This window comes from Polyodon spathula, chromosome 4, assembly GCF_017654505.1.
Source record: "Polyodon spathula isolate WHYD16114869_AA chromosome 4, ASM1765450v1, whole genome shotgun sequence".
NCBI lineage: Eukaryota > Metazoa > Chordata > Actinopteri > Acipenseriformes > Polyodontidae > Polyodon > Polyodon spathula.
In genome coordinates, this window is record NC_054537.1 from 3,166,110 (window position 1) to 3,192,679 (window position 26,570).

The following is a 26,570-nucleotide window of genomic DNA, read 5'->3' on the forward strand; positions in this document are numbered from 1 at the left end:
GTAAATGTTCTTATTTTATGTAGGTTAATAAATAATAAAAATAAATTAGCAAGAGCTGTATGTGAAGATCCCAGCCGAGGATTACAGTAACACCCGGTTTGTGTTTGGAACATGAAACTGTTCAGCAGCTGAGAACTGGAATGCATATTTTTTTAAACAGTTTTTTCTTTTTTTTAATTTTGTACACAAGTTAGCAATAACAAGACACATTACAAGAAATGTTAAGTATTTTATTTTTTCAGCCGATAATCATGATAATCGATAACACGACTGCGTTATTGTCCAGCACTACTGTATATGTATGAGTATCGCAAGCAGCATCAATTACATGTACATAAACAAAGTGTATTTTTATTGAATTAAAAAAAGTGATTACTGTTCTATATACGTATTTTTAAACTACCTGTTAATGTTTTATTCAATTTATAAGGATTGCCTGTACGATCATACGATTTTCAATTAAATTAAACTAGTAGCTATGGTGACGTCACCAGTAAATTATGAAAATTGGTACCTGTGAAGGTTTGAACCTTCCTTTGGTTATGTGTTCCGAACCTCCGAAGGTCTAAATGTACCCTTCGTTACAGCCCTGTTTCTGTAATTTAGTACTGTGCATCTGTCCAAATGTGTCATTGTGAACTGTAAAACCTATGTGTTTGGATTTCCCGAATGTGTACGCAAAGCTTGTGGATTTTAAAAGTATTTTGGATTTGCCACTGCGTTGCCTGTCTAGGACACTAGAATAGCATAGCGTAGTACTTCCCTGTCTAGCTAGGTAGCAGCTAAAAAAGACAAGAAAAAAGTAGCTGGTTGTGATCAAAACGAGAACTTTTTATTGTACTGCTGCTGTTGTATCTGTACTGCTTACTAGTCAAGTCTCTGAATACTTTAAAGATCATTCTAACTGCTAAGATCTTTGTTTATTCACTTCCCGGTTTCCTTTCTGGTTTCCTTTGCTGCACTGTTGTGGTTGAATTACTGATTCCTTTCAGTCTTCTGTTTACCAGGACACTTTTGACAATGTGACAAAATATATCTCGGGAGACTTCTCCCGGATGAAACCTTCTTTAATTAAGGAACTAATTTATAATTAGCCTTTATGCCTAGCTGATGGTAATGCATACAAGATGTACACATACTGTATGTTTCATTGTATTCAGTGCAACAGAAGTAGAGATGTCACGTTTGATAAATTGAAGCAGAGCAATATGGCACAGTGTGTTTAGAAGCATTTTTGTTGTTTACAGAGCCAAGGTTCCCAGGACAGCATATGTTTGAACAACAGAACCCCCCTCCACTCATGAATAACAACCACCCTTTGCCTGGCCAGAATCCCATGCCTTTCAGCCAGCAAGGGCCTGGTTTTAACCAGCAAGGGCAACAGACAGTGTTTCAACGCGAAGGACCCATGATGCCAAACGTCCATCCTCCGGGTCCCATGGGCATGTCTCACTTCACCCAGCCCGGACCTGCCAATCCCAGACCTTTTACTCCTCCGAGACAACACTTTCCACAAGGCCCTGGGCAGCCCTTCCCATCACCACATATGCAGCTTGGAATGCAGGCACGCCACAGAGTAAGTGAAACAAAGTAAATCAGGATTTAACATTGGTGAATAATGAAAATGCTTGTTTGTTATGTATTGTCATATATTGGTCAGATGTTACTTCTGGAAGATTTTTGTTACTCCAGCTTATAGTATATATAGATACTTCAACTTTTATCATTTTATTGAATAGTTCAGTTGCTCCAGTATATATAATCAATTAGTCAATCAAGGTTGGCATTATCACTTGTTCCTGGTAGTGATTACACCTGCTTCTATAATTTACCAAGAAGCATTTGGTTCTGACAGATTTGAAAGGTCAGAGTATCATAAGATTTTTCAAGAACCAGGAACAAGACTAGAGCAAAACGACACGCCCCTGAATGATTGCAAACACAAAAAAGCAAAGTAGTTTTTTTTCTTCATCTATATATATATATATATATATATATATATATATATATATATATATATATATATATATATATATATATATATATATAAATATATATAAATTAATATAAATATAAAAAATAAATAATTACATTTGTATGTCTTCAGGAATGGTGTACCCTTTATTGATGTGTTCAGGTAAGTATTTTGTAGAAGTGCCATCCAGTAGGTATAGACTGCCCTCTAGTGTTTGTAATTGACACAGCAGGGGTTCTGTGAGAAATCCCACTGTTCTAGAAGTCCTATAATTTGTATCAAATTCCACACCATTGTTCTGCTTGCAGACTGTACTGTAAAAAGTTAAACATTGGAGGAAAAGTTTTTTTTTTTTTTTTCGCCCCTTCAAAAAATGGTGTCTGTTAGGGCAATAGCACTAGAAATAGCATTGTTTTCAGCCCGGCATACACGTACCCCTGGGGCTTAATTGTTAGATATCACAGGCGCAGTCCGCACACTGATTTCGTATTAGATTATCTTGTAGACATTTATCAATGATAATCGATGCATTGATGTTTTAGTTTTCAAAATTAACAAATGTTATTTTTATAACAGAGGTTCTGATAACTAAAAACACCATTGTGCATAATAGTTCAACAAAAAGTTGAAGTTTTACGGTACTTAAGATTTGTCTTTTCTAAAGCGTAATGTAGGCTTGAAGCGTGTATCCTAGCAACACGCAAATCTACCGTACTAGCACTAGAAGGTTTTAATGCAAACCGGCAACAGGAGACTTAAAACTGGGTATTGATTTGATGCATCAGTTCACCAAAATGTAATCGAAGCTCAGAAAAATTTAAGTGAATGTGTGTGTCTAAAGAGATTCTGTCTCTTACACTGATATACTGAGATACTGTCTTTTGACTCTGAGTCTGTGCACTCAGACTTACAGTTAAAAGTTTTAAAAACTATTGTTTGTTTGGTATTCTGTCCTAAACCAGCAGTTTGTCAGTCTCAAACTTATACATAAATTATATATCAAATAAACAGCAAGAGATTAAATGTGTTAATCAGATTATCCTGCCTTGTATTGAAACTGTGGTATCATTCAGTGCGCTACAATTGTAAAGGGGTACTTGAGCAGAAATCGCTGGACAGAAGGGGTACAGTTTCAAAAAAGGTTGAAAACCCTAACATAACCCATTCTTTTCTTTACCTTTACTAGGAACAAAAGTTTTTTTTTTTGTTTATTAATTAAAAGTGAATCTGTTAACTAGTGTGAATTCCTAATTGTATCGTTTTGTATTTAAGGGGCCGATGCATCCTCCTCCGCATTCTCAACCCTCACACCATGAGCTGCCAGCTTCACACCATCACCATCATCAGCAGCAGCAGCAGCAGCAGCAGCAGCAGCACCCCCTGCACTACAGCCACCCAGGTCCACAGCGCCCCCTGCACCCCAACTCGCAGTCTTACTTCAGACCTCAGCTACAGAACATGCAGCAACAAATGAATCTGCGAATGCAGCGCCCCCCGCTCCGCACAGGCCCAATAAAACCCAGACTTGTGAGTAACAGGGTTTTAAAATAACAGTTTGAGAAGCGGTCATTCCAACTTTAATTGTGCATTGTAAATGTGGTGGTTCTTTTTGCGTGATCGTGTCAGATCATCCAGTTGTCAAATTTTTTCACTGTTTTTATGAAAAATATTTTAAATTAAAAGCTCAAGCAGTCTTAATGCAACAAGAAAGTAACATTTGTTTTTTTAGCGCAGATGAAGTTTTAATTTTCGTGGTTTTGTTTTTTCCTCAGAACACACTGCCTCAGTCTGTAAATAAGCCTCCAAACCAGCAGGTACAAGCTTTGCCTCCACGCAACAGTAACCTGCGTGAGCTCCCTGTAGCACCAGCTAATGTGAACATTCACAATAACCGTCCGATGTCGGCTCCTGCTGCGCAGGTGAGGCCTGTTGCCAGGCATATGCAGAATGCCAGGTCAATGTCCGGAGCCAAGGTGATGCCTACTGCCAGGCCCCAGCCTACTGCCAAGGCCCAGACAGTGCCCAGAATGGCAGCGAAGAATGTAGTCAAAACGGATACTCCAGTGGCACAGCTTAATCCTCCACAGACAAGTGAAGTGGTCAGTTTTATTTTCCCATTGATCATTTTGTGGATGATTGGTTTTACAAAAGGCATGCATTATGCAGCACACTTTTTTGTTTTTGTTAGAACACTTTCATGTTCATTCCCATGTAACATAGCTGTCTATATGTTGCACAGTTACAAGCAAAATGTTGCAGGATAGACATTTAGAGTTTAAATGATCATCACAGTTTTTTTTTTTTTTTTTTAATTCACACTGGCTGCAAATCTTGTTAGCTTAGGTAGTCCACAGTTAAGACTAAAATGGCTGGTTTCATAGATCCAGAACAGCACTTTTAAAAAAAAAAAAAAAAAAAAAAAAAAAAAAAAAAAAAAAAAATGTGTTTTGTCCAAAATGATTGCAGTCTTTGTTTTGTTTTTTTCCTCATACAAATGTGGTTTTGAGATTCAGTTAGCTCTTTGTCCTCCATGTTTGGTTACTGAGCAGCTTTGTAAGCAATCCAGCCCAGGGGAAATGGATGTCTCCTCAGCTAGTTACAGAGAGGGTATACAGAGGTGACTTAAAGCTGAAGGAATGGCGTTTAAACATTGCACAGCACTGCTAGAATGTTAATACTATCTTTAACAGTAGGCAATGGATACTGTTAAACTCAGCAAATAAAGTTCAAGGTCGGGCAGATTGAGTGAGTGCTGGTCATTAGACCCAATTATTAAGTCACAAATGAGATGGATCTCTGAGAATGCAGTTAGGAAAATCAATAGCTCTAGTCACAGTTGTTTCAGGTGGAGTGTCTTCTCAATGTGTGGCTTGTCAGAAACATGAGGTTTGCGATAGTTTTCTTTTGTTGTGTTTCTTGCACACCTTGCAGGCTTTATATAGTAGTTTTTATTTTAGCGCTTTAATTCTGTTTTGATGTGACTGGTATAAAGGGTTTAACCCTTTCATGCGTGAATTGTTTTTGTCGAGCTGAAGAATGGAAAATGAGGTTATATAATTAAAAAAATAAGTCCTTTATTGAGTATACATGACAACAGGATGAAACTTTTTTTAAACATATGTATTGGTAAGTGGGATTTTAATGTCCTGTCAGTACTTTAAGAACTCTAAACCCCACATAGTGAAAAATAACTGATTACGGTGGAGGAATGTTTGGCCTCAAACATCAAGACATGTTTTTTTTTTTTGTCACTTATATAAACGTAGAGCTGATGCAAAGTTTTTCTTGTCTTTTTATCACTGCAATACAGAACCGTTATGTTAACATACGGCACTAACATAAAGCGGGACCTTAAGGCTGTTGCCTTCGGTATAACGTCTCTTAAGACATGAAACACACTGGCCAGATTTTTTATTAGTTAGTTTCAGCACTGAAACTTGTTACATGGCTTTGTTTCCTTACCAAGCAAGTTTCCGAACAACAGTAAATCCATTTGCTATGTACCTTTTTACTTGAACCAAATAAGTAGCATTGATGAAAATGATTTGCAAACACGGAAAAGTGTTTTTCTAAAATTGTCTGTTTTGTTTCTTTATAAGAACCCGGATGAGGATGAAGAAACAAGGGTATACCGTTTAAAAATAGAAGAACAAAAACGGTTAAGGGAGGAAATTCTCAAACGGAAGGAGCTCAGAAGACAAATGCAGGCTGGTGTAAGGAAGAAAGAACTGCTTGAACGCATTACACAGCAGCCTCAACCACAGCTAGCAATACCGCTACAGACACCACCGCCACCTTTACCACCCTTTGTACAACCACAACAGCAGCAGCAGCAACAACCAGGCTCATTGCAGATACCTTCAAATGGCGTTACACAAACACCCCAGCCTGGTGCTCTACCCCGGCCAAACATAAAGAACCAGTTTCCGATGAAAAAAACACAGGCTCCGGGGCTTGGGGTTCAACTGCAAAATGTAAGACCCCAGCAAGCTGGGCTCAATCTACAGAGGAGAAACGTGAATCCGCTAATTCAGAACAGACCGGGACCCCACTTCCAGACCCCGCAGGCTCAAGCGAGACCTGCAGTAGTGGCAGCTGTGCCAGGACTGCAGCAGAGTGCTCAGGGGGTGTTTGGACAAGGCAGACCCCAGGAATTGAAGCCTGGTGTGAAAAGGACTGTAATGCAGAGATCCAACAGTGGGAGCGGAGATGGGCCACATGTTGGTGCCAAAGTCAGGGTGGTCAAGCTGTTGGGAGTGGTAAGTTCATTTTTGTGTGTTTTTGTTTTTTTTATTTATTTTTTATTCACCAGTGGTAATATCGCATCAAATCTAAGTTCTAGATTTGTTATCACATGCTTTTTTTGTGTTTGATACAAATAGGATCATGTTAAATTTAACGACAGTTCGTTATCTTTTTTTTTTTTTTTTTTTTTTGCACAATTAAAGTCGGATCCTATCTGTTTAACCTGTAATTGGTTAAATGTATGTATGAAAAAAAGTAAGAAAACAAATAGGTGTGATATAATATGTCTGAATTTATGGTACAGTTACATGAATGTTCTAATTTGATTGCAGCTAAAAAGTTTCAATTACTCCAAATCCTGTATGGATCTTACATGGTAACGCGGAGCTGGAATAAAATGTAGATTTAGAACATGATTACAGTTACGGAGCAGCCCATTGCATATGATTGCTTTTTGGCTTGTCTCAACTATGTGATTAGATTTTGAGGGCCGGCTATATGCTCTGAACTCGCTGATTCCTTGTCTTATTCTTGTATATAGTTATTGTCTATTTTTCATTTAATTTATTTATTTATTTAAACATTCTCTAGACAAGATAGACAATGTATTTGAAACACCTTGTTCCAAAAGTGAGTTGAAATGTTAGCTATCCTGTGAACTCCTTTTCGTGCAATTTGTTACTTTAAAAAATGGTGACACATTTTGGTCCGTTTATAAAGCACAGTGGTAACGTTAATGTTGTGGGATATTATCTTGAAGGCGAATTGCATTGAGTGGGACGTACATGTTAATAAAACTGGAAATTCTATTTGGTAAAATATGTTTAGCCTACCTTCTATTTTAATAAAACTGCATAAAATCTGTCAGTACTGTCTACAGCAGTGGTTTTCAACCTGTGGTATGTGTTCCAGTACTGGTATGGCTTGCAACAGGTTCGCACTGGCAGCTGTTCTTTTATGATGATATGATTCCTCAACCACAACACCACTCCCTCAATCACACTATCGCAATGTATCCACCTGTTTATACCACTGAATCACAGAGAGATGAGAAATAATGCAGGGCTCCAGACTGTGACTAAAATGTTTGCAAATGCGACTGTAAAAATGTGTTGACAACTCTTTTTTCGGGGTTGGAGATAAAAATGCTGCCTGTACCTTTTAAAAGCATGTGTCAATATTTAAAAAACAAAAAACAAAACGCATATCACATTTTAATAAACTGAAGTGCAAGAAGGACGGTAACAATTTAATCAAATACAATGCTTGTAAGTGCAGAGAGGTGCTGTATTAACATTAACAGATTACAGGAACCCTGGTTTCTTGCAAAGTTGTTATGGTGACAAAAATGTGTGAGCACTGTTGTGTAAAAAATTAGCTTTAACTGAAAAATTGCTTTTAAGAAATGTACAATCTATAATAAAAATACTCTTAAGGTGCAAGTGTTTTATATGTGTTGTTAACAAAAGGCCCTGGAAACTTAATATAAAGAAAATAATTAATGAAGAGCTGTAATGCAGCAAAAAGCTCAACAGTTAAAGTTACCAAGCTGAAAGAAATTGTCTTTGTGAACTCCAATAAACCCATGTTATCTTCAGTTTTGAGATAAAAACAAACTGATTTTTTTTGTCTGTTGCATCTTGCATCCTAGAGATAGCAGATTTAGTTAAATTGTTTACCGTCAGGAGTTTAAGGATGATTTAATTGTGCAGCAGATTCTCAGTTAGATGGTGACCAGTGAGCAAAGAAGCAGGCACGGTAATTTAAGAGTACCATTACCATAATTTAAAAACAGCAATGCAGTGTGAGTTCTGTATTGAAGCAGGGTCAGCTGTTGCAGGGAAAACTGAAGTTTATGACCGTTTAAGAAATGTGAAAGCAGAATATACAGAAGTACTTGGGACTGTAATTAGGAAGTGTACTGCTGAGAAATAAAAACAAAATAATAAAGGGAATTAAGAATGAAATGTACTGCAGCCTACTTGATTGCAGTAAAAAAAAAAAAAAAATTCTGTTTGCTAAATTTAGCTCAGATTGTGCTGATGAAAATATCTGAAATATATGACAATATGCTTGCTGTGGTGTATTTAATATCATATATATAGCAGAATGAACTCACTGCAGTTTAAACTTGTTTTTACTGAAAAGAAACAGTAACATGTAATCATAAGAGCTGTCTGTTACATGCTGTCAGATCAGGACTTCACATGGTAGCTGCAGCATGCTATTTCCCATATTACCGTTAAAGGTGTGGTCACCAATTCCATACACAACACTTATAAACATAATGCTAAAATATAAACGTGCTGAGTTCATTGCAGTCATCAGCTGCACAGATTAATTCAGCAGAATGAGGAAAGAAACAACTGAGAACAGACACAAAAAACCTGGATGTAATGGGGTAGGTCTTGGTTTTACAACAGCTGTTTAAGATTGCACATAGTTACTGGTACACCTCGTTGTCCCTGCTGGAAGCACTGGTACTTGAGATGAAAAGGCTGAAAGCCACAGGTCTAGATGATAGAGGGTGTATTTGGCACAAACGGGAAAATTGGTGGTAAAATATAGAAAACATATTGTAAATATTTTTAAAAAGTCATTTTAATGATGCAAAATCAATGTTGGATGTAGTTCCCCATTAAGATAATGAAGCTAAAAACCTGGATTAATTTGTTTGTAAGGTAAATTACACATTTTTAAAAAAATCTCCTTTATTTTACAAATACCTACGCAAACTTGAGTCCTGGATCGGGTCGTAATGTGTACTTTTTCGCAGTGTGGGTCAGAAAGTGTCATGCTCAGATGTGAAAATGAATTGCTGAAAACATTGTCTGTCCTTTCTGCGTACTTTTCTGTAGCCCTTTCCCAAATAACATATTAGAAGTAGTGCTGGGACAAACACAGGATTTTCATGTTTGGATATTCGCTCATAATTTAAATATTTCAGATATTCATCCATTTTCAAAAAGTAATGAAAGCAATTATGTTCCTCGGAACGCAGGCAGACAATGTAGCAGCAGGGGTGTGTGCCCCCTGAGTGTGTGCCTCTGTTTTCCTGCAGGCCGTTACAATTTGTAACACGTTAAAATAGAAAAATATCCCATAAGTAAAGAATACGTTGTGTAGGCCTTACTTTACCCCAGTGAATTAACCACCAAACAAAGGATTCTAAATAGCCGCTCAAGTTAAACGTTGTTTTGTTTATTCCGGAAATAAACAGTACATAAAGCTGACACTGCATTTTATTTATTTTTTTGTAACTTTTCCATTCCTTGCCATTGCTGTTTCTTCACAGTAAACATTGGCCCTAGACAGACAGGAACATGGCATTGTAAAATGAAGGGAAAACAAACTCACCGTTTTGGTTCTTGTTTATTACATTCCACATAATGAAGTTGCAACTAAAAAAAAAAAAAAAAAAAATATATATAACCTATCTAAAAGTCGCTACACAGCATTTCCAGCAAGCTGGGTACTGTTTTTAAATGAGGCATTTCAGAATGACGTGCTTGCCTTTTTTCTGTCCCATGAGACTTGCTGTAAAGAAGGATAACGCTTTTTTGACTCAAGTGGCCATACATATTGATCACTGTGTGCGCGTGCATAATCTGTTTTGTTTACTCTCTGCTGTCTAAATCTATCGGATAGAAGATCAAGAGCTGCTGTGTTGATTGTGTGGTTTTGAAACTGTCACACAACTTCATTAGGTATTTTTTGTCATTTTTAGTGAAAACGAACATCCGGTTTAATTTTTATCCGAATACATGTCAAAAATATTTGTTAAAATATTCTGATATTTGTCCCAGCACTAATTAGAAGGTCAATCTATTTGCTGCATCAAAGCAAGAGGCGATTAGGGAGGACTGTTCTTGGTTTGTACTGCTGCTTGTTTGATACGTCGCAAGATGCTTTTGTCTACTTGGTGATTATTAAAAATTCCTGTGGACGAGGTGAAACAACAGATAGCACAGGGTTTATATCGTGGTGGATAGTAGTTAGGGAGGTAAATCAGAAGTGTAGAATTATTTTGGAATCCTAGCAAATGAAAATAATGAACATGTGACTGGATTCATTGCTTGTAAAACTTGTACGACACCCACAAAACTGGTACATTTGTGCGAAAGCACAGGTATAGCTCCCTTTCAGCCCTTTCAGGTAAAGAATAAGCACTTGCAGGTCTCATAAAAGCGGGGCGGGAAGGACTCTGACACAGACATCATCATTGCTTTTGATATATTGTATCACCTAATACCCAATGTCTGGTAGCTTTATTTACATTTTATTTTTAACCCAAATTGGTGGAATTCACTTCAACAAGAACTCTGAATAGTCAAACACTTACTCTGCAGTGAGAGTGCTGTATATGGTACTGGAGATTATATTGTGACCGGAAAGCACAATGCAAATACAATTAAAGGACATTTTAAAGCTGTAAAATAAAAATGTATTGCAGTAAAAAGTCAAGCACTTAATAGAACATGTTGATTAGTGATTTAAGTAACATGCACCATGGTGTTCTACCTTTTTGTATCCTGAAACATTTGTTTTATTGCATTGCAGTAAACAATAGTTAATCATTATTGCAAACATTGTCAGCAGTACTGTATTTTAGCAAATTAAGTATGTCACGTGTTCTTCAATATGTACCTAATAACTGCAGTAAATATATCTGGAGTAGTTTAAAGTAGCAGCAGTGTAATTTACGTGTTTAGACCTAATTACATTTCTTTCAATGAGCTCAAGCCTCTATATCATTGTGGGCATAATGCAGTAAAACCTGAACTGTTGTGCTGATAGAGATAACATAGTGTCAGTTTCAATGGATGCTTATGCAGTAATATCGGTAGGCTGAGGAATCAATGGCAGTACCTTTGACAGTGAAGTATAGCCTTGTTGAAAGGCAGATTCACAGGATGCTGCTCTGGGATGCTGTTCTGCTGTCGTTCTCGGCAGGCTGACAGTGTTATCTTTCCTTTCAGTTTTGAGTGTCAAATAACTTTCAGGTGTACAGAAATTAATGTCATCCGACGACATCAATTAATCTTTTAGTGGGGGTCCATAATACCTGTTAAGAAAGAGGTGCCAGTTTGGCGGATTTGGATTTTGGAGCTTAGCCATAGATAAGGCAAATTAATTTTTCATCAGGAATAATACAGGCTAGCAGGACCACAAAGCCTGAGGAGAAATGGACGGGGAATTTGTCAAGTGTTGTCATTCTAGTATAATGCTGCTTAACATTTGCTGGGTGTAATCAAGGCTTGTGAATTCTATAGAGAGGGATTAATCAATTTGCACTCTGCTGAATGCAGGTTGGTGATATCACTGCATGCTGGGACTGAAGAATGAAAATAAGATTTGATCTGTCAGATTTTAAAAGGACTTTCGAAAGACCATAGCAATAGGAATTTTAAGTGACTATAAATAAAAATGACCTTATACTGAATACATCCATTAACTGCTGGTATAGCACAGAACCTGCATAAAAACAAAATGATTGAGTAGATCATTTGATTGAAAACATTTACTTTTGCCACAATTTACCAATTTTTACTGAAATTTTTACTGAGAAAATAAACATTGAAAAGATTTGTCGTCTTAGAAAAACTGTATTTAAGCTAGATAGATAGATAGATTCACAGCAGTGGCACAAATTATGGCAACAACAACTGATTTACAGAAAGACTAGGGATGGGGATCACTGAGACCCTTACTAACTGTCTTGGTATCCCTGAATAGAAATCGTCTCCTCTTTAGAAAGATGTTAAGTATTTGAATGGGCAAGTCGTCTCAAGTTGAATGGTACCCTGCAATGTTCTCCTTTTTCTAGGAAGCAGTACAATGGGTGATGGGGAGTTTCTTTTGCTGGATAACTTCACTCGGACTACTTGCTCACTAAATATCTTGGTTTCTGTGAAAAGATAATTGTCTCCTCTTTAAGAATATGCTACATGGCTCATATTTGGTTTACCACAGCACTCTTGGGAGAGGCTGTTCTAGAGGTGTGCTGAGCAATTATTTAAATAATCAACACAAATACGATTTATAACTGATTCATCGATTTAATCAATTAATTTAGATTCATTTTAGATTTTTTTTTCATTTAATAATGCAGAAAAAAACATTAAATAAAAGGCACCCCACTATATAGTAGAGTATATTGTGTAGCGTTATTAACTATCCAGTACTGGTTTAGTTGTCTTACTCTGTTGATGGTCTCTGTCTAAAATAGCAAGTTTAACTCGGACAACAACACATGACAACATTCTTCTTTTTTTTTTTTTTTTTTCTATTTAACAGTTTTATTAATATGAAAGTGCTTTCTCACAAATAACTACAGTACTGGATTTGCTCCTGAATTTTTGTAAATCAATTGTAGAACTTTATGTATGTATATAATTACAAAAATGTCAAAACCTGACAAGGGATAGGATAGTTGTGGAAAACACTAGTAAAACAAATATTCTTCTCATTCAAACCTACGTGGAATTTTTGCTGTTTGCTGAACAAGTGGAGCAAAAATCTTTGAAAGTCAACTCATTAACCTTTTAACAAGTCAGTAATGCAAAATAGTTAAGAGGTACAGTTCACTTAAAACAAAAGTGTGTACTGGTGGGTCTTTTTTTTTTTTTTAGCGTTAGAGAAATACTGAACCTTTTCTGTTTCCTGAAAACTGCTCATTATTTCATTCTGTTGTCACATGAACTATTTTAACATAACACAACATGTTGAAAAACAAACACGTTATGCCAAGTTGCTATGTAAAACACCAGCATATCTAGGGTTAAGTCTGGCACTTTTCTTGTCACTATAGCACCAGCTGCTGAACAAAGCCTTTCAGATGGAGAGTGGTAGCAGGGATACAGAGAAACCATTTAGCTAGTTTGGCCAGGCAAGGAAGGTGATGCATATTGTTCTTCCACACCTGCAAAGGCTCAGTATCTTTGTCACTAGCCTTCTCACTGATGTATTGTACTACTTTCCGCAAGGCTTGTTCTTCATTACTTTCCTCTGAGTCAGAAGAGCTGTCAGTGCACTGTCCTTCCATCATAAACATCCTGTCTAGCACCAGTTATGGGTGGTTTAGATCAATGGGTTCATCTGGCTGTGCAGCACATTGCTGGATGAATGATGACGCTGTTGTTGAACTTGCATTCCAAGTGCGAGATGAATAATGAGCCTCTTCTTCATCTAAAACATTGCTTTGAGGTCTGCCTTCATTCTTCAACATCAGCAGCATCACTTGTCGTCGAGGAGGATGAGGTTGATGAAAACCTGTGGATGTTCCGACAGTGTCGGCCTTGGTTGTATCGGCTGCATTGGTGGCAGCAGTAGTGTAATGACTGGATGTATTCACGTCATGTCCTTGAAGACAGAGTGTCCTCTCAATCTGCTCTGTGCTACATTGCATGATATCCTAACATGGTATCCCCACTCGGGTATATTGTGGCAGTCTCAAAAGGCTGCAGAACACTGACCAATTCTTTAAGTAAGGACCACTGATCTTGACTGAGCTCCAGATGACGTACTGCCCTTGCTGATTTCACAGTAGGGTCAAGGAACACAGTGCAGTTGTTGCCACTCACTCTTCTTGAAGTGCTGTACAACTGACTGGGCAGCACCAATAGCACGTTCAATTGTGTTGCCTTTCAGAGCATTGTTGATGGTCATCTGTAACGAATGACTTGCACAGCTGACAGTAAGCCATCCATGCAACTCTGACAACTTATTTGCGGCAGAAACCACAATGGATCCATTATCTTGAACCAGTGCAAAAACTTGAGCTCGGCTAATCACAAATTTCTTTTAGAACCTCTTCGACCCAGGCCACAGTGTTGTCGTCTGCATCCTCTCTGTCAGTGGTTTTGATGTCAGATTGATAGTCTTCATTGTCCAGGCTGGAGTAATAAAGTGGGCCATTACGGACAGGTAAGCCTCCGTTGCAATGCTAGTCCAGATGTCTGTAGTCAGGGCAATGCTGGATGTTGTTGCTAACTCCCTCTTTAAAACATCAACCGTTTTCAACCGAGTACTTTTTTCTATCACCTGGGTAAAGTACTTTCTGCTGGGTTCTTGGGAGGAAGATTCAAGAAACTGGATGATGTCCTTAAGTGCAGTTCCCTCCACCAAAGAGATTGGGCGCAAGTTTTTCACTATCGCTGTCAAAATGGAGTGGGTGATGGAATTGACACGCTCTACTGAACAGGGTTTAGAATGCGTTACGTAATCAAAAAGTTGGTGTTGCTTTGGCTTTTTGCCTTTGCTGTCGCCACTGCCACAAAAAGAATCGGAAGCAGCTGACGGACTCAAGCTGAAGCCTGTGACGTTGCCTGCACACTGTGATGGTGTCTGCACACTAATGAATTAGAGAATCTGCTTCACTGATGGTTGGGAACTGTCAGTTGTGGGACATAAAGCTCTTTCCCTTAGTGTTGGGGAAACAAGGTGTTGAAACAACTAAATTATAGTTTACAATGTACAGTAGTCTTGGTTTAAAATATGCTGCCTTAAGCCAGTATGCCAGTGCTGCAATACAGAAGCTAACCCTATCATGTCTGCTAACAATTATTTATTTTTAGCTTAAACTACACACAAAAAAAGAAATTACATAATAAAACCAAAAACAATATATTTGACAAGTAATACAACTGTACTTCATGTCCATAAGGGACCGCAGAGTGGTACTGACAGTCTGTGGTACAGATCAATTAAAATATAATTATTCAGATTTTTATAACTTATTAGTGTAAATAGCTTCAAATTACATTTTAACAGCTTAACTTGTGGTGTTATTGTGGACATTCAGTTCTGAGCTTTGTTGTCCATAACTGAGTATTAAAACACCAATGTTTAGACTTAATTTACATATATATATATATATTTATAATATATATATATATATGATATAGATGTGTGTGTGTGTGTGTGTATCAGAATGTCAGGGTGCCTTGCCTTTGAACTTGCTCCAGCGGTCAAACCTCTTGAAATCGTTTGGAAGTGAAGGCAAATCAAGGCACAGATAGCTAGAACAATTATTAACGCTTATCTGTGGACCAATAGTAAATATTATACAGATTTATACCATTTGAAGCTATTTAAGTTTAATTTGGAAGGACATTTAAAAATGTCAGATTTACTTTTTTATTAATGTTTTTTATAGCTTTTAAAAACATGTAATAAAAGTATAATTAACACTCCATACAGGTAATAACTGTCCAGAATCAAGTTTAAAACAAAAAAATCCTTGTATCTGGAGTAACAACAATTGGGTTTACAAAATCCCAACAATGAACAAACAAAATTGTAAACAGTGTTTAATACGGCATAAACTAATAGTGCTGTAGAGGATTAATACAAATTCAGCTTCGCACTATATTATATCGGCGGACTTCTTGTGTGAATGATATTACTTATGAAGTGAGAAAAGACGATTGGGTGCCTCCTTTTTAGATGTTGCAGCAAAGCTGTGGTGATATTTAGTCTTTCCTTTGCATGTGCTGCACTGAACCTGTGAATGGATAGGTTGGCCAAAGAAATCCCACAAACGCTTGCCTCCCACATCCATCACTTTAGGAACTCCTTTGCTTTCCCCGGTCTTCTGTACCAAGTCTTGTTATGTGAATCCACCATATTGCTGTGTTCCCGCTTGCCACTCTCAAGACGGCCCCACAAAAACGTTTTGTTTCGTTAAATTTTTCACCCAAGGAAAGCTCTTTGCCAACATAACACCACTATGTAGACTGTAGGCTCTAGCTGGAGAATAGAGGTCTGAACAATATTGCGACAGTGATGCTGCTTGTAAAAATAATAACAAGAAACAAATGCCCACAAATTAGCAAAATCATGTTTCAAATAGGATTGCGTGGGGATTATTGAAGAAATAGGTCTGACTTGCAATTTGATGCAAACAGGTTTTATTTATCAGAGAGAGAACAGGGATAGTCACAGGATAGCAGAAGTTGTATATATATGTGTGTGTGTGTGTTTTTTTTTTTTTTTTTTTTAAACACAAAAAAAAAAATGCTGCCATTTTTTTCTATATTTATTATTTTTATTTTTTTATAGTTTTTTAATAAATCACCTTCACACTCTCAACCAAATCAGTAATACTGATCTGCTGTTCCGTATTTCCGCCAAGATCAGACTGAGTGAAAAGCTGATGGGAATTATTTGAGAACGCACTGGTGTGAATGTAGCTATATATATATATATATATTATATATATATATATATATATATATATATATATATATATATATATATATTTGCATATTAGGGCAATTACTGTAATACCAAAAAGATCGTCAAGTATTAAAATAATCGTGACAACTAAAGTAACTCTATTCATTATCCCAGCTCTAGACTGTTCTTTTAAACCTCTTGCATATTTTTAAAGGAGACAATTTTCTTTTCAGGAATAGCAGGATATTTAGTGAGCGAGAATTATCAGTGATTTCTCCATATACAAACGCCCCATCACCACTTGTACTGCTTTCCTGGTTAAAGGAGAACATTCCAGGGTACCATTCTACTTGGGAGATATCTTGTGCAGTAGTAGCACATTTGTAATGAGGAGAGGGTTACTGTTGCGTATTGTGAATCTTTTAACCACTAAATGGCAGAATATTTAAACACTTTACATGTTTGTTCATTTAAATGTAGATTTACAGCCTTAATTGAGACAGAAGACTGTAAGCTGTGTGTAGGAGTGTACCAATTAGTCTCCCAGCCAGTGGGTGGCGCTGTCTCCTGTTCCCTCGCTGCTGCTATGCTGAAGGTTTGTTTGCTTGCTGATGTGTCTGGGGAAGCAAAGTCCCCTTCATTTTCCTTTTTGTTTAAAGTACCTGTCAACACTACTCAGAACAGAGTCATACTCATGTCTTTCTCCATTGTGCAGAAAATAACATTTTCCAGATGTGCGTCAAGCTCGGGCACAGGTATTTTTTTCTAGGTTTCTGTGCTCTCTGACCTCTGTTAGATACACTTTTACCACAGTTGGTTTTCTTGGATGCGTTTGTCTAGCATCGGTGTCGGATGGGTGTTAAACGGTACAACATGCTGAGTTTGTGAGACAGGCGCTTTTTGCTCGAGCTAGTCTTGATTTGGCTTTCAGCATTACCATTTTGTTTGTCTATTGATGAAGCAGTTTATACCTACCAAACAAGTTATTCCAGGGCCTGTAATTTGTTGATGCTTACAAGATTCTCATTAAGGTTTTACAGTAGGAGGTTTCACAGCAGGTAGTTGATGCCATATGTAATGCAGGAAGGTCATGAGGACAGTAGCACATTGTGGGAGTGCGAGAGGGGAGTTTAGGTCTGCTAGAACTTGACCATATTTCCTGAGGAATAACTAGTTTTAATTTCCAGATGGGAATAATAAGAACAACAAATGTTTGCTAAATATGTGGGAATGCAATTTAATGCTTCCGCATTGCAGGACAAAAAGGGTTGATATAACCCCTGCCACTGCTACAGTACAGCCTGGATGTATTTATTACACTGAAAAACAATAACGCTAGATCATGGCTATATAAATGTTTATTTTTTAATGAATCAGTGTCATATATTTATTGTATAGAATTTATTGGTATTCAAACTTATTAACAAAAGGAGTTTCCAAAGTTTCCTGAGTCACTTTGTTTTGGTCCTTTTCACCTGTAGAGAAATTCTTTATTAATGTATTTATTTAAAGATGTGTGGGACTGTGGAACTGATTAATCCAGGTGTAAATACAGGTTTACAATATCCTCTGACAGTGGGCTTTGGGGTTTTCTCAGCAGGAGGGAGAAGGAGTTGTCCATGCTTCTCCAGTGGGGCAGCCTCAGAGGGGCCAGCTACCACAGCAGCAAAGACAGCAGCCAGCACGAAAGGTCACGTTGGGAAAGGCAACAGTCCAACAGCAGCTGAAACAGCAGCAAACACAGTTTTATCAACCACATCCAGAGCCACACGGAGTGAGAAACAACCTTGGAAATCAACCACAAAATAGGGTGAGTTATTTTAGGCAAAAAAAAAAAATCATTTTTATATATAGTGCTGTGCAAAAGTCTTAAATATTTTGCAATTTTCTACTCAAAGCCCCCACTAGTGTTTTCTACTATTATCACAACCTTGACTTGCATAAAGAAGGAAAAACTTTGAGTGAAATAGCTCACATCACTCGATTTTCAAGGTGTGGTATCCGAAGCATAATCAACAAGTACAGAGAAACACCTGTAATTGACAAGTCCAGGACTAGAAGACCCAAAAATCTAACAAGGATGAGCAATAGTTGAAGATAATATCCTTATGGAATAGTAAGAAGACAAGTGTTGACAACATAAATGGCAGAATTGTCCATCTATCAACTGTCCAAAGCACTTTGACCATTGTTCTATAGTCCAATTTCTGTGTTCTTGTGCATATTTTAGCCTTTTAGTCTTGTTCCCCTTATTGCAATATATCCTTTAAGTCCTGATTAAGAGTGACCTTCATACTGTTAATTTGACTGATTTGATTTGTAACTTTTTTCTCATCCACAGAAGCAAAGCTTTTGCTACAAAATATCTTCCCTAAAATTATTTGTTTTCAAGAAATTTCTAGAAATTATAAATTTCCATTATGTGGCATGTAAACTTATGACTACAACTGTATGTACAGGTAGTGGACAAAAAACTGAAACACCTGGATAAATGAGGGACACCAAGTATATTGAAAGCAAGGGCTTCCACACATGTGTGGCTCATGCGTTAATTAAGCAAACATCCCAGCATGCTTAGGGTCATGTATAAAAATGCTGGACAGGCCTGGTTGCCTATAATTATGGCTTAGCATGGCTGCAAGAGGAGACCTCTGACTTTGAAAGGGGGGTGATTGTTGGGGCATGTCTGGCAGGAGCTTCAGTAACCAAGACAGCTCAATTTGCTGGTGTTTCACGAGCAATGGTGTGTAAGGTCGGCATGGCACTTCGAGGGAAAGCCATCATCAGCAAAGGGCAACAGTGGGCAGAAGCACATAATCCAGGATTGTGATATCCGTGCATTAATTCGACGTGCAAGGCAAAAAAGGCGAGCAACTGCAGATCAATTGACTGCAAATTTCAACCTGGGGCGTGAGCAGCAAGTTTCATCAAAAACGGTCCGCCAAGAACTCCACAGAGCGGGATACTATAGTCGGGTTGCAGTGCACAAACCGCTCGTCACACCTGTCAATGCATGTTTGTGAGTCCAGTGGTGCAAAGAGCATAGGCAATGAACTACCGAGTGGTGGAGAAATGTGATCTGGTCAGGTGGATCATCCTTCACCATGGCCTTAACAAATGGAGATTGCACGTGTGGCGCCAACCTAAAGAACTCTACAGTCCTGAGTGCTTGGTTCCAACAGTGAAGGGTTCTGGTGGTTCCATAATATTGTGGAGCACATTTTCCTGACATGGTTTGGGTGCACTGATTCACTTAGTAAGCAAGGTCAATGCTAATCGATACTTAATGGTACTGAGTGATCATCTTCACCCCATGTTGCAGCATTTCTTTCCTGCCGGGGGGGTGTCTTCCAGGATGACAATGCCCCTATCCACAGAGCATGTGGTTGCCCAATGGTTTGATGAGCATGACACTGATGTTATCCATGTGTCATGGCCTTCTTAGTCACTAGATCTGAACCCAATCAAACATTTATGGGATATTCTGGAACGACGCCTGAGACGGTGTTTTCCTCCTCCATCAACCAGGCGATTTGACTTTCTCGTGGAAAAATGGTGCCGCATCCCTCCTGCAGAATTTCAGAGGCTGGTAGACTCTATGCCACGGCGCATACAGGCTGTACTGGATGCACCTGGTGGCCCAACGCCCTATTAAGTGACTTTACGGTGGTGTTTCCATTTCTTTGTCCATACCTGTATATGTGTTTCATATTTTTTGTTTTGGAAGACTTAGATATTATCTATTGATATACAATGTTTATATTGTTGCCCATCCCATACATTATATATATATATATATATATATATATATATATATATATATATATGTGTGTGTGTGTGTGTGTTTCAACCCCTACACATTAGTATTTGTAGAGCCACCTTTCGCTGCAATAACAGCTTTAAGTCTTTTGGGGTAAGTATGTATCAGCTTTGCACACGGTGTCGGAGTGATTTTGGCCCATTCTTCTTGGCAGATTTGCTCCAGGTTGTTCAGGTTGGTTGGACAACGCTTGTGGACTGCAATTTTCAAATAGTACCACAGATTCTCAATGGAATTGAGATTAGGACTTTGACTGGGCCACTGTAGGACATTCACCTTTTTGTTCTTGAGCCACTCCAGTGTTGCTTTGGCCTTGTGCTTGGGATCATTGTCCTGCTGAAAGGTGAATTTCCTCCCAAGCTTCAGTTTTTTAGCGGACTGAAGCAGATTCTTTTGCAGTATTTTCCTGTATTTTGCTCCATCCATTCTTCTTTCAATTGTAACAAGATGCCCAGTCCCTGCTGATGAGAAGCATCCCCACAGCATGATGCTACCACCACCATACTTCACTGTAGGGATGGTGTGTCTTGAGGCATGGGCAGTGTTAGGTTTGCACCACACATAGCGCTTTGAGTTTTGGCCAAAAAGCTCTATCTTGGTCTCATCTGACCACAAAACCTTTTCCCACATCGCAGCTGGGTCAGTCTCATGCTTTCTGGCAAACTCCAGCCGTGCTTCCAGATGGTACTTTTTGAGTAATGGCTTCTTTCTTGCCACCCTGCCGTACAGGCCAGTATTATGCTCTTGATATGGTTGAGTGGTGCACCATTACTCCACTCCCAGCCACTGAACTCTGTAGCTCCTTCAGAGTGATTGTTGGCCTCTCTGTGGCTTCTCTCACAAGTCTCCTTGTTTGAGCGCTGAGTTTTGAGGGATGGCCTTTTCTTGGCAGTGCCTGGGTGGTGTGATGCAGCTTCCACTTCCTGATTATTGATCCAACTGTGCTCACTGGGATATCCAAACACTTGGATATTATTTTGTACCCTTTCCCTAATCTATGCATTTGTATTACTTATCTCTAACTTCTGTAGAATGCTATTTGGTCTTCATTTTCTTTCAGATTCACAGCCTAACCAATGATCCTTCAACAGTGGGGTTTTTATCCCAAAAAAATGTGACAGCAACTTTAATGGTTCACAGGTGGAGGCCAATGGTAAGGTAATTGTGTCCTCATTATGGCAATTTCTTTCATCCATGCAAACTGGGAGCTTCCACAGTACAGGGGTTGAATACTTATGCAAGCAAGATATTTCAGTTTTTTATTTTTCTTAAATATTTCCCAACATAAAACCAATGTCACCTTACAATAATTGATTCTGAGTTTCAGTGTTTAAAAATAAAATATGAAACAGATCAAAATTTCAATGTACTGTTTGTATATAAATACTTTTCCAAGCCACTGTGTGTGTGTGTGTGTGTGTGTGTGTGTGTGTGTGTGTGTGTGTGTATATATATATATATATGCTGTAGTGATATTCTTCACCTCTAATGTTGGAGGAAATACAAACTATAACCATATTTTTTGCCCTTGAATTTTAAGTCATTGTTTCTGTCATGGGGTGGGGGTTGTATTCTAGGATTTGAAAGACTGAATACATTATTTAATGTGGACATTGGTTATCAACCGTCCGTCAGGTTGTCAATTGACAAATGTGTAAAGTGCTTCATTTCCATAGGGGCACTGGCGCCTGTGTGATACTAGTTTTCTGTTTACTCTAAATTCCCTAATGCCTTGTAATCGCCGCAAGCTGGACTCAAACTGGCACAGAAGTTGCTTGCTTCTCCTGGCAGGCTGACCCCCTTTTCTCTGCATCACATTGCTCTTCTCTCTCCTCCCTATCCTTGTGGAAGTGCTTCAGTGGTTGCACAGCAATGGACCTTGCCCCACAATGCCTTGCTGAATTGATGGACCTTGGTGTGATGACAATCTAGTTAGACTGATATTTTGAAACCTTTATCTAGGCATCCTAGTCCCCTGGTCCTAGGACTGGCCATGTCTTCTGCTTTGGGATGCTCTCCACTTTGCACTTCAGTTATTCTATATATTAAAGAAAACTCTTTCTAAACACATTTGTCTATGCTTTCATTTTCCCACATTTGCTTCCATTGCCAACACCATTAATTACAACAGGCCTGACTTGCATTGTCAGTGTGTTAATGATCTCCTCGGAGTGTTAACAAGGGTGTCCTCTCCTGTGGAAAATGCATATCATTGGTGGCAGATATAGAGAAGCTATTTTAAGTCCTATTCAGTTACGGTTGTTGAATGTTGAATGCGAAATTGTTAAAACAAAAGGACCTTTTTTCAGTAACAATATTTTACCAATCATGTTCTTTGTATGTGTATGTCCAATATGTCACTAAAGAAGAAAACAAAAGAAATCTATAACCTGCTATAGTTTAACGTGCCCGTTCAAAACAAACTTGGATATTTATTTGCTTCTGCTATACTTGGCGTCATACTGCTTTTAATAGTTTCTTCTGTATAAATGCTATCAGACAGCAGAAGGGCGAATGGATTTGGCTGACTTGCTCCCTGTCTTGTGCTCTCGGCAGGTTGTTATGCAGGGGCGAGGCAGAGCAGCAGCAGGCCAGATGGGCCGTGGCCGCTTGATGCCAAACAAGCAGAACCTGCGAGTGGTGGAGCCTCAGCCATGCGTCGTGTCAATTGAAGGGCTTTCTTCATCAACCACTGATGTCCAGCTGAAAAACCTGCTCATGTCAGTGGGACCCATTCAGGTAGGTCACCTTTTTTTGTCTGCTTCATGCTGTCAGATGTCTTTCAGCCAAAGAAGGTTGATGATAATATCAGCACAATTTACTGTGAAACTGGTTAACCCTTTTATTCAAGGTCTCTCTCTCTCTCACACTTCAAAACAGAAAGGCTGCTCTTTTTAAATTCACCAGGTTTGGTGCATTAACACTGTAGCTTAATGCAAGACCTCTGCAAAACCTGACAATAGTAGCATACTGGTATTTATTTTTAAATTGTAGATTGAGAGGATTCCCAATGTTGCACAGTACACTATTGTAAAGTAAGCTAGCTAACACTGCGCAGAGCCAGAAAGCATATGTGATTGTAACCTTTTTTTATTTACAAAGTCCATTACTTGAGTAACTGAAGTATCTGGGCTGACTCCAAAAGGAATAACCCTAAAAGAGCTTTCCAGTTCCCAGTGCAAAAGTCCCTTCTTTACTGCCTGTAGATCCCAATAACCCTCTGCAATCTGGACACTTACTGTACAGCATATCCAGAGTGTGGTTTAAATAAATAATACATTTGACTTTGTATAGTTGTCTGAATGTATTTATTTATTTATTTTTACACTAACCTAAACATATACATAATTGAAAGTGAATTGCTTAATCCTATGGAAATACCTATGTGCCTAAATCCATCCCAGCACTAAAATTAACTGTAAAAGTAATTGACCAAATGACAACTGTCTTGCATTGTTTCAAAGCTTATAAAAATGTATGGTTTGAATATGTTACTCACATTTTTTAAAATCTATTTGTATTTTTGTATTTAATTCCCTCAAAATTGTACTTGTAAACTACATAAGAATTGTTTGAAGTAAAAACAAATTGGACGCCATTGGTAGCAGCCACATTGACAAGCAAAACTTATTTGCCATGTGCCACTTAAAGTGCATTGTTTGTAATACAGACCCAATTGAAAATATGTTACAGGGAGATTCGAGTCACTCACTTTTTTTTTTTATTTTTTTTTATTTTGGATGTAAAGCTTAGAAACTGCCTTTCCAAAAATATGATGCAGGCTCATCCTTATCTCATTTCCACTGCTAATAGAAAAGTGGCTGAATGCACCGTTCTCGTTTGCCTTGGATTTAGCAAGTGTATTACCACAGGCAGCAGGTGCAGGACTTCGCTTTATAACATGTAAAGAAATTACAGCTTCATATTAATAGCTTTGCTGTAGATTTGTGCAGTCATGTAAGACTGCGTTTCAGTGTTCTGTCTCGAATGCTGGTGAAGTCCCTGATTTTTATATATTTTTTTCCACTCCTGATATATAAAAAAGGAAATTTCTTCACTTAACAGCACCCCAGTGTTTTTATTTTCAAGATTAGATTAGTAAATAATATTTGTAACCTCTCAATACAAAACACAAGTCGGTGTCTTTCTATCTCTGTGTCCCTCGCCCCAGTCCCTGTGTTTTCTGTGTCAAGCAAGATGCTGGCTGCAGCACTACAGCTTGGAGGCAAACAGAAGGACACTGCAGCGGGTCACTTGTTTTTTTTCTAATAAAAAGGACTTTTTAAAAAGCACCAGGCTAATGGAAGCGTAAAGCTTTGGTCACAAGACCCAGTTTTACCAGTAAGAGCACAGCCTTTCTAGCAACAGCTTTTTTACATGCTTTCTGAGCTGTAAATGTTTTATATACAAGATATTCCTCATGCCGTCACCTTGCACTGAACAGGAATTGCGGAATATTCTGACTTCCGGCCCCGTACAGCTCAAATAGACCCCTTCTGTTTTAGCAATTTAATTGCCAATTGGACATGTGTTGACAAAACTAATTGTCAAACACTTGAACGAACGAATTTGAATTGTCTTTTTGATCTGAGAAACAGTGTGTCCCCTCTGCTGCAACTCTGCTTTAAATGAACGTTAAGTGCACTGTCTGGTGCAGAAATCATGAAGTGCAACTTGAAGTCAAAAAGTACAACAGGGTACAATGTACTGTATCACCACCGTTCACATTATTTCCACATCGCTTTTTGGCAAAACTGTTTTATAGACTTTTTCGGCACTCATTTTCCTTGTGTGTTTCAGATAATTTCAGCAGTGTGTGTTTTTATATTGTCCTGAGTGATACATCTAACTAATAAATGAGCATTTGTCCAGCAGCATGGAAAGCTGTCAGCTGTGTTCTTGGTTTCTGTTTGAATGAGTGACTTCTTTTTCATAGTCATGCACATCCTGAAGCCCTGACAAACAGACTTGTATTTGACATGTTTGTCGTATCTATGTGTCAGTGTTTATTTTAGAGTTTATCTTAATTTAGTATAATGCATGAGATTGTGGGGCTACATTTTTGTTTTTCCAACTGGAATATACTTAAATAAGCTTGGGTCAGGTTTTTTTTAATTTAATTATTCATTTATTTAATTATTTATAGTTTTAAAGTTTAGGACATTAATCATAGTCTAACATTGCTAATGGTCGGTCTACATTAGGTCATCCAAATCTAAGTGAAAATTGCAGATTGTTTACCATACGACAAAATGGGTAAGTTGTCAACATAGTGTAGAAGTTAGTTAAATGCTGCTGGTTCTCCCCAGGTAAATATTTTATATGCAATATGTAATAACGTTTTGGTGCAGTGATGATCATTTTAATTAGTGTGTCTTTCATCTTAGCACAAATATGTGGGAGAACAGAGAGAAGCCAATGCATAGTAAATGGAACAGGATGAGATCAGTGATTTAGTGAAGAGAGACCTGACATTTTAAATGTCATCTTATTTCATAAGTGTGTTGCAGGATACACAGCACTCTATGAATGACATTAGTCACTTGCTGTAAGACTTGAACTCAATGGTAGCTTATGACGCATAGTAAGACTGTTTATTTTTCTTATGCGTATGTTTAAATAAATTGATAAACCTATAAATGAAAGTACAGAATGAATGGGGGCAGTAAGTTTTAATTGTACATTCTCTTATTTCCCAATGCTAGAAATTCTTTGACACCTAAAAAAGATAGGGATATTGACCTTGGTAATCATTTCAAGATCAACCCCTGCCCCCTTTGCCTTTCTAAACACAGGAAAGGGGCTGCTTGACAAGTTTGTGCTCCAGTCATTGTGGTGATGGGAAAGGGGCTGCTTGACAAGGCTGTGCTCCAGTCATTGTGGTGACGGGAAAGGGGCTGCTTGACAAGGCTGTGCTCCAGTCATTGTGGTGACGGGAAAGGGGCTGCTTGACAAGGCTGTGCTCCAGTCATTGTGGTGACGGGAAAGGGGCTGCTTGACAAGGCTGTGCTCCAGTCATTGTGGTGACGGGAAAGGGGTTGCTTGACAAGGCTGTGCTCCAGTCATTGTGGTGACGGGAAAGGGGCTGCTTGACAAGGCTGTGCTCCAGTCTTTGTGGTGACGGGAAAGGGGCTGCTTGACAAGGCTGTGCTCCAGTCATTGTGGTGACGGGATGATTAATTTCTGTTTATTGATTGATTCTTATCTAAACCGCAGTTCATTGTTCATCTTTGTGCAGCATTTGTAGGCCCTCTGTAGCGATGCAGGCTGTGGATAAAATTAGGTTTAGAAAGAGTATTATTAAGGCAGCTAGCTGGACTAGCTCAAACCTACACCTTAAGTTTAACTCCT

General features: G+C 38.3%; 1 protein-coding gene across 2 annotated transcripts in view; it reads left to right on the plus strand.

The window, feature by feature from the left end:
- LOC121314060 (RNA-binding protein 33-like) overlaps positions 1–26,570 on the plus strand; it is a 56,038-nt gene that overhangs the window by 23,981 nt on the left and 5,487 nt on the right. The window contains exons 12-17 of one of the 2 annotated variants that reach the window (XM_041246874.1): positions 1,248–1,576; positions 3,248–3,502; positions 3,748–4,074; positions 5,575–6,234; positions 17,997–18,209; positions 22,776–22,958. In XM_041246874.1, the coding sequence (XP_041102808.1) occupies positions 1,248–1,576; positions 3,248–3,502; positions 3,748–4,074; positions 5,575–6,234; positions 17,997–18,209; positions 22,776–22,958 (1,967 nt within the window). The remainder of the gene's footprint in view (positions 1–1,247; positions 1,577–3,247; positions 3,503–3,747; positions 4,075–5,574; positions 6,235–17,996; positions 18,210–22,775; positions 22,959–26,570) is intronic. The other variant, XM_041246875.1, reaches the window with a different exon arrangement.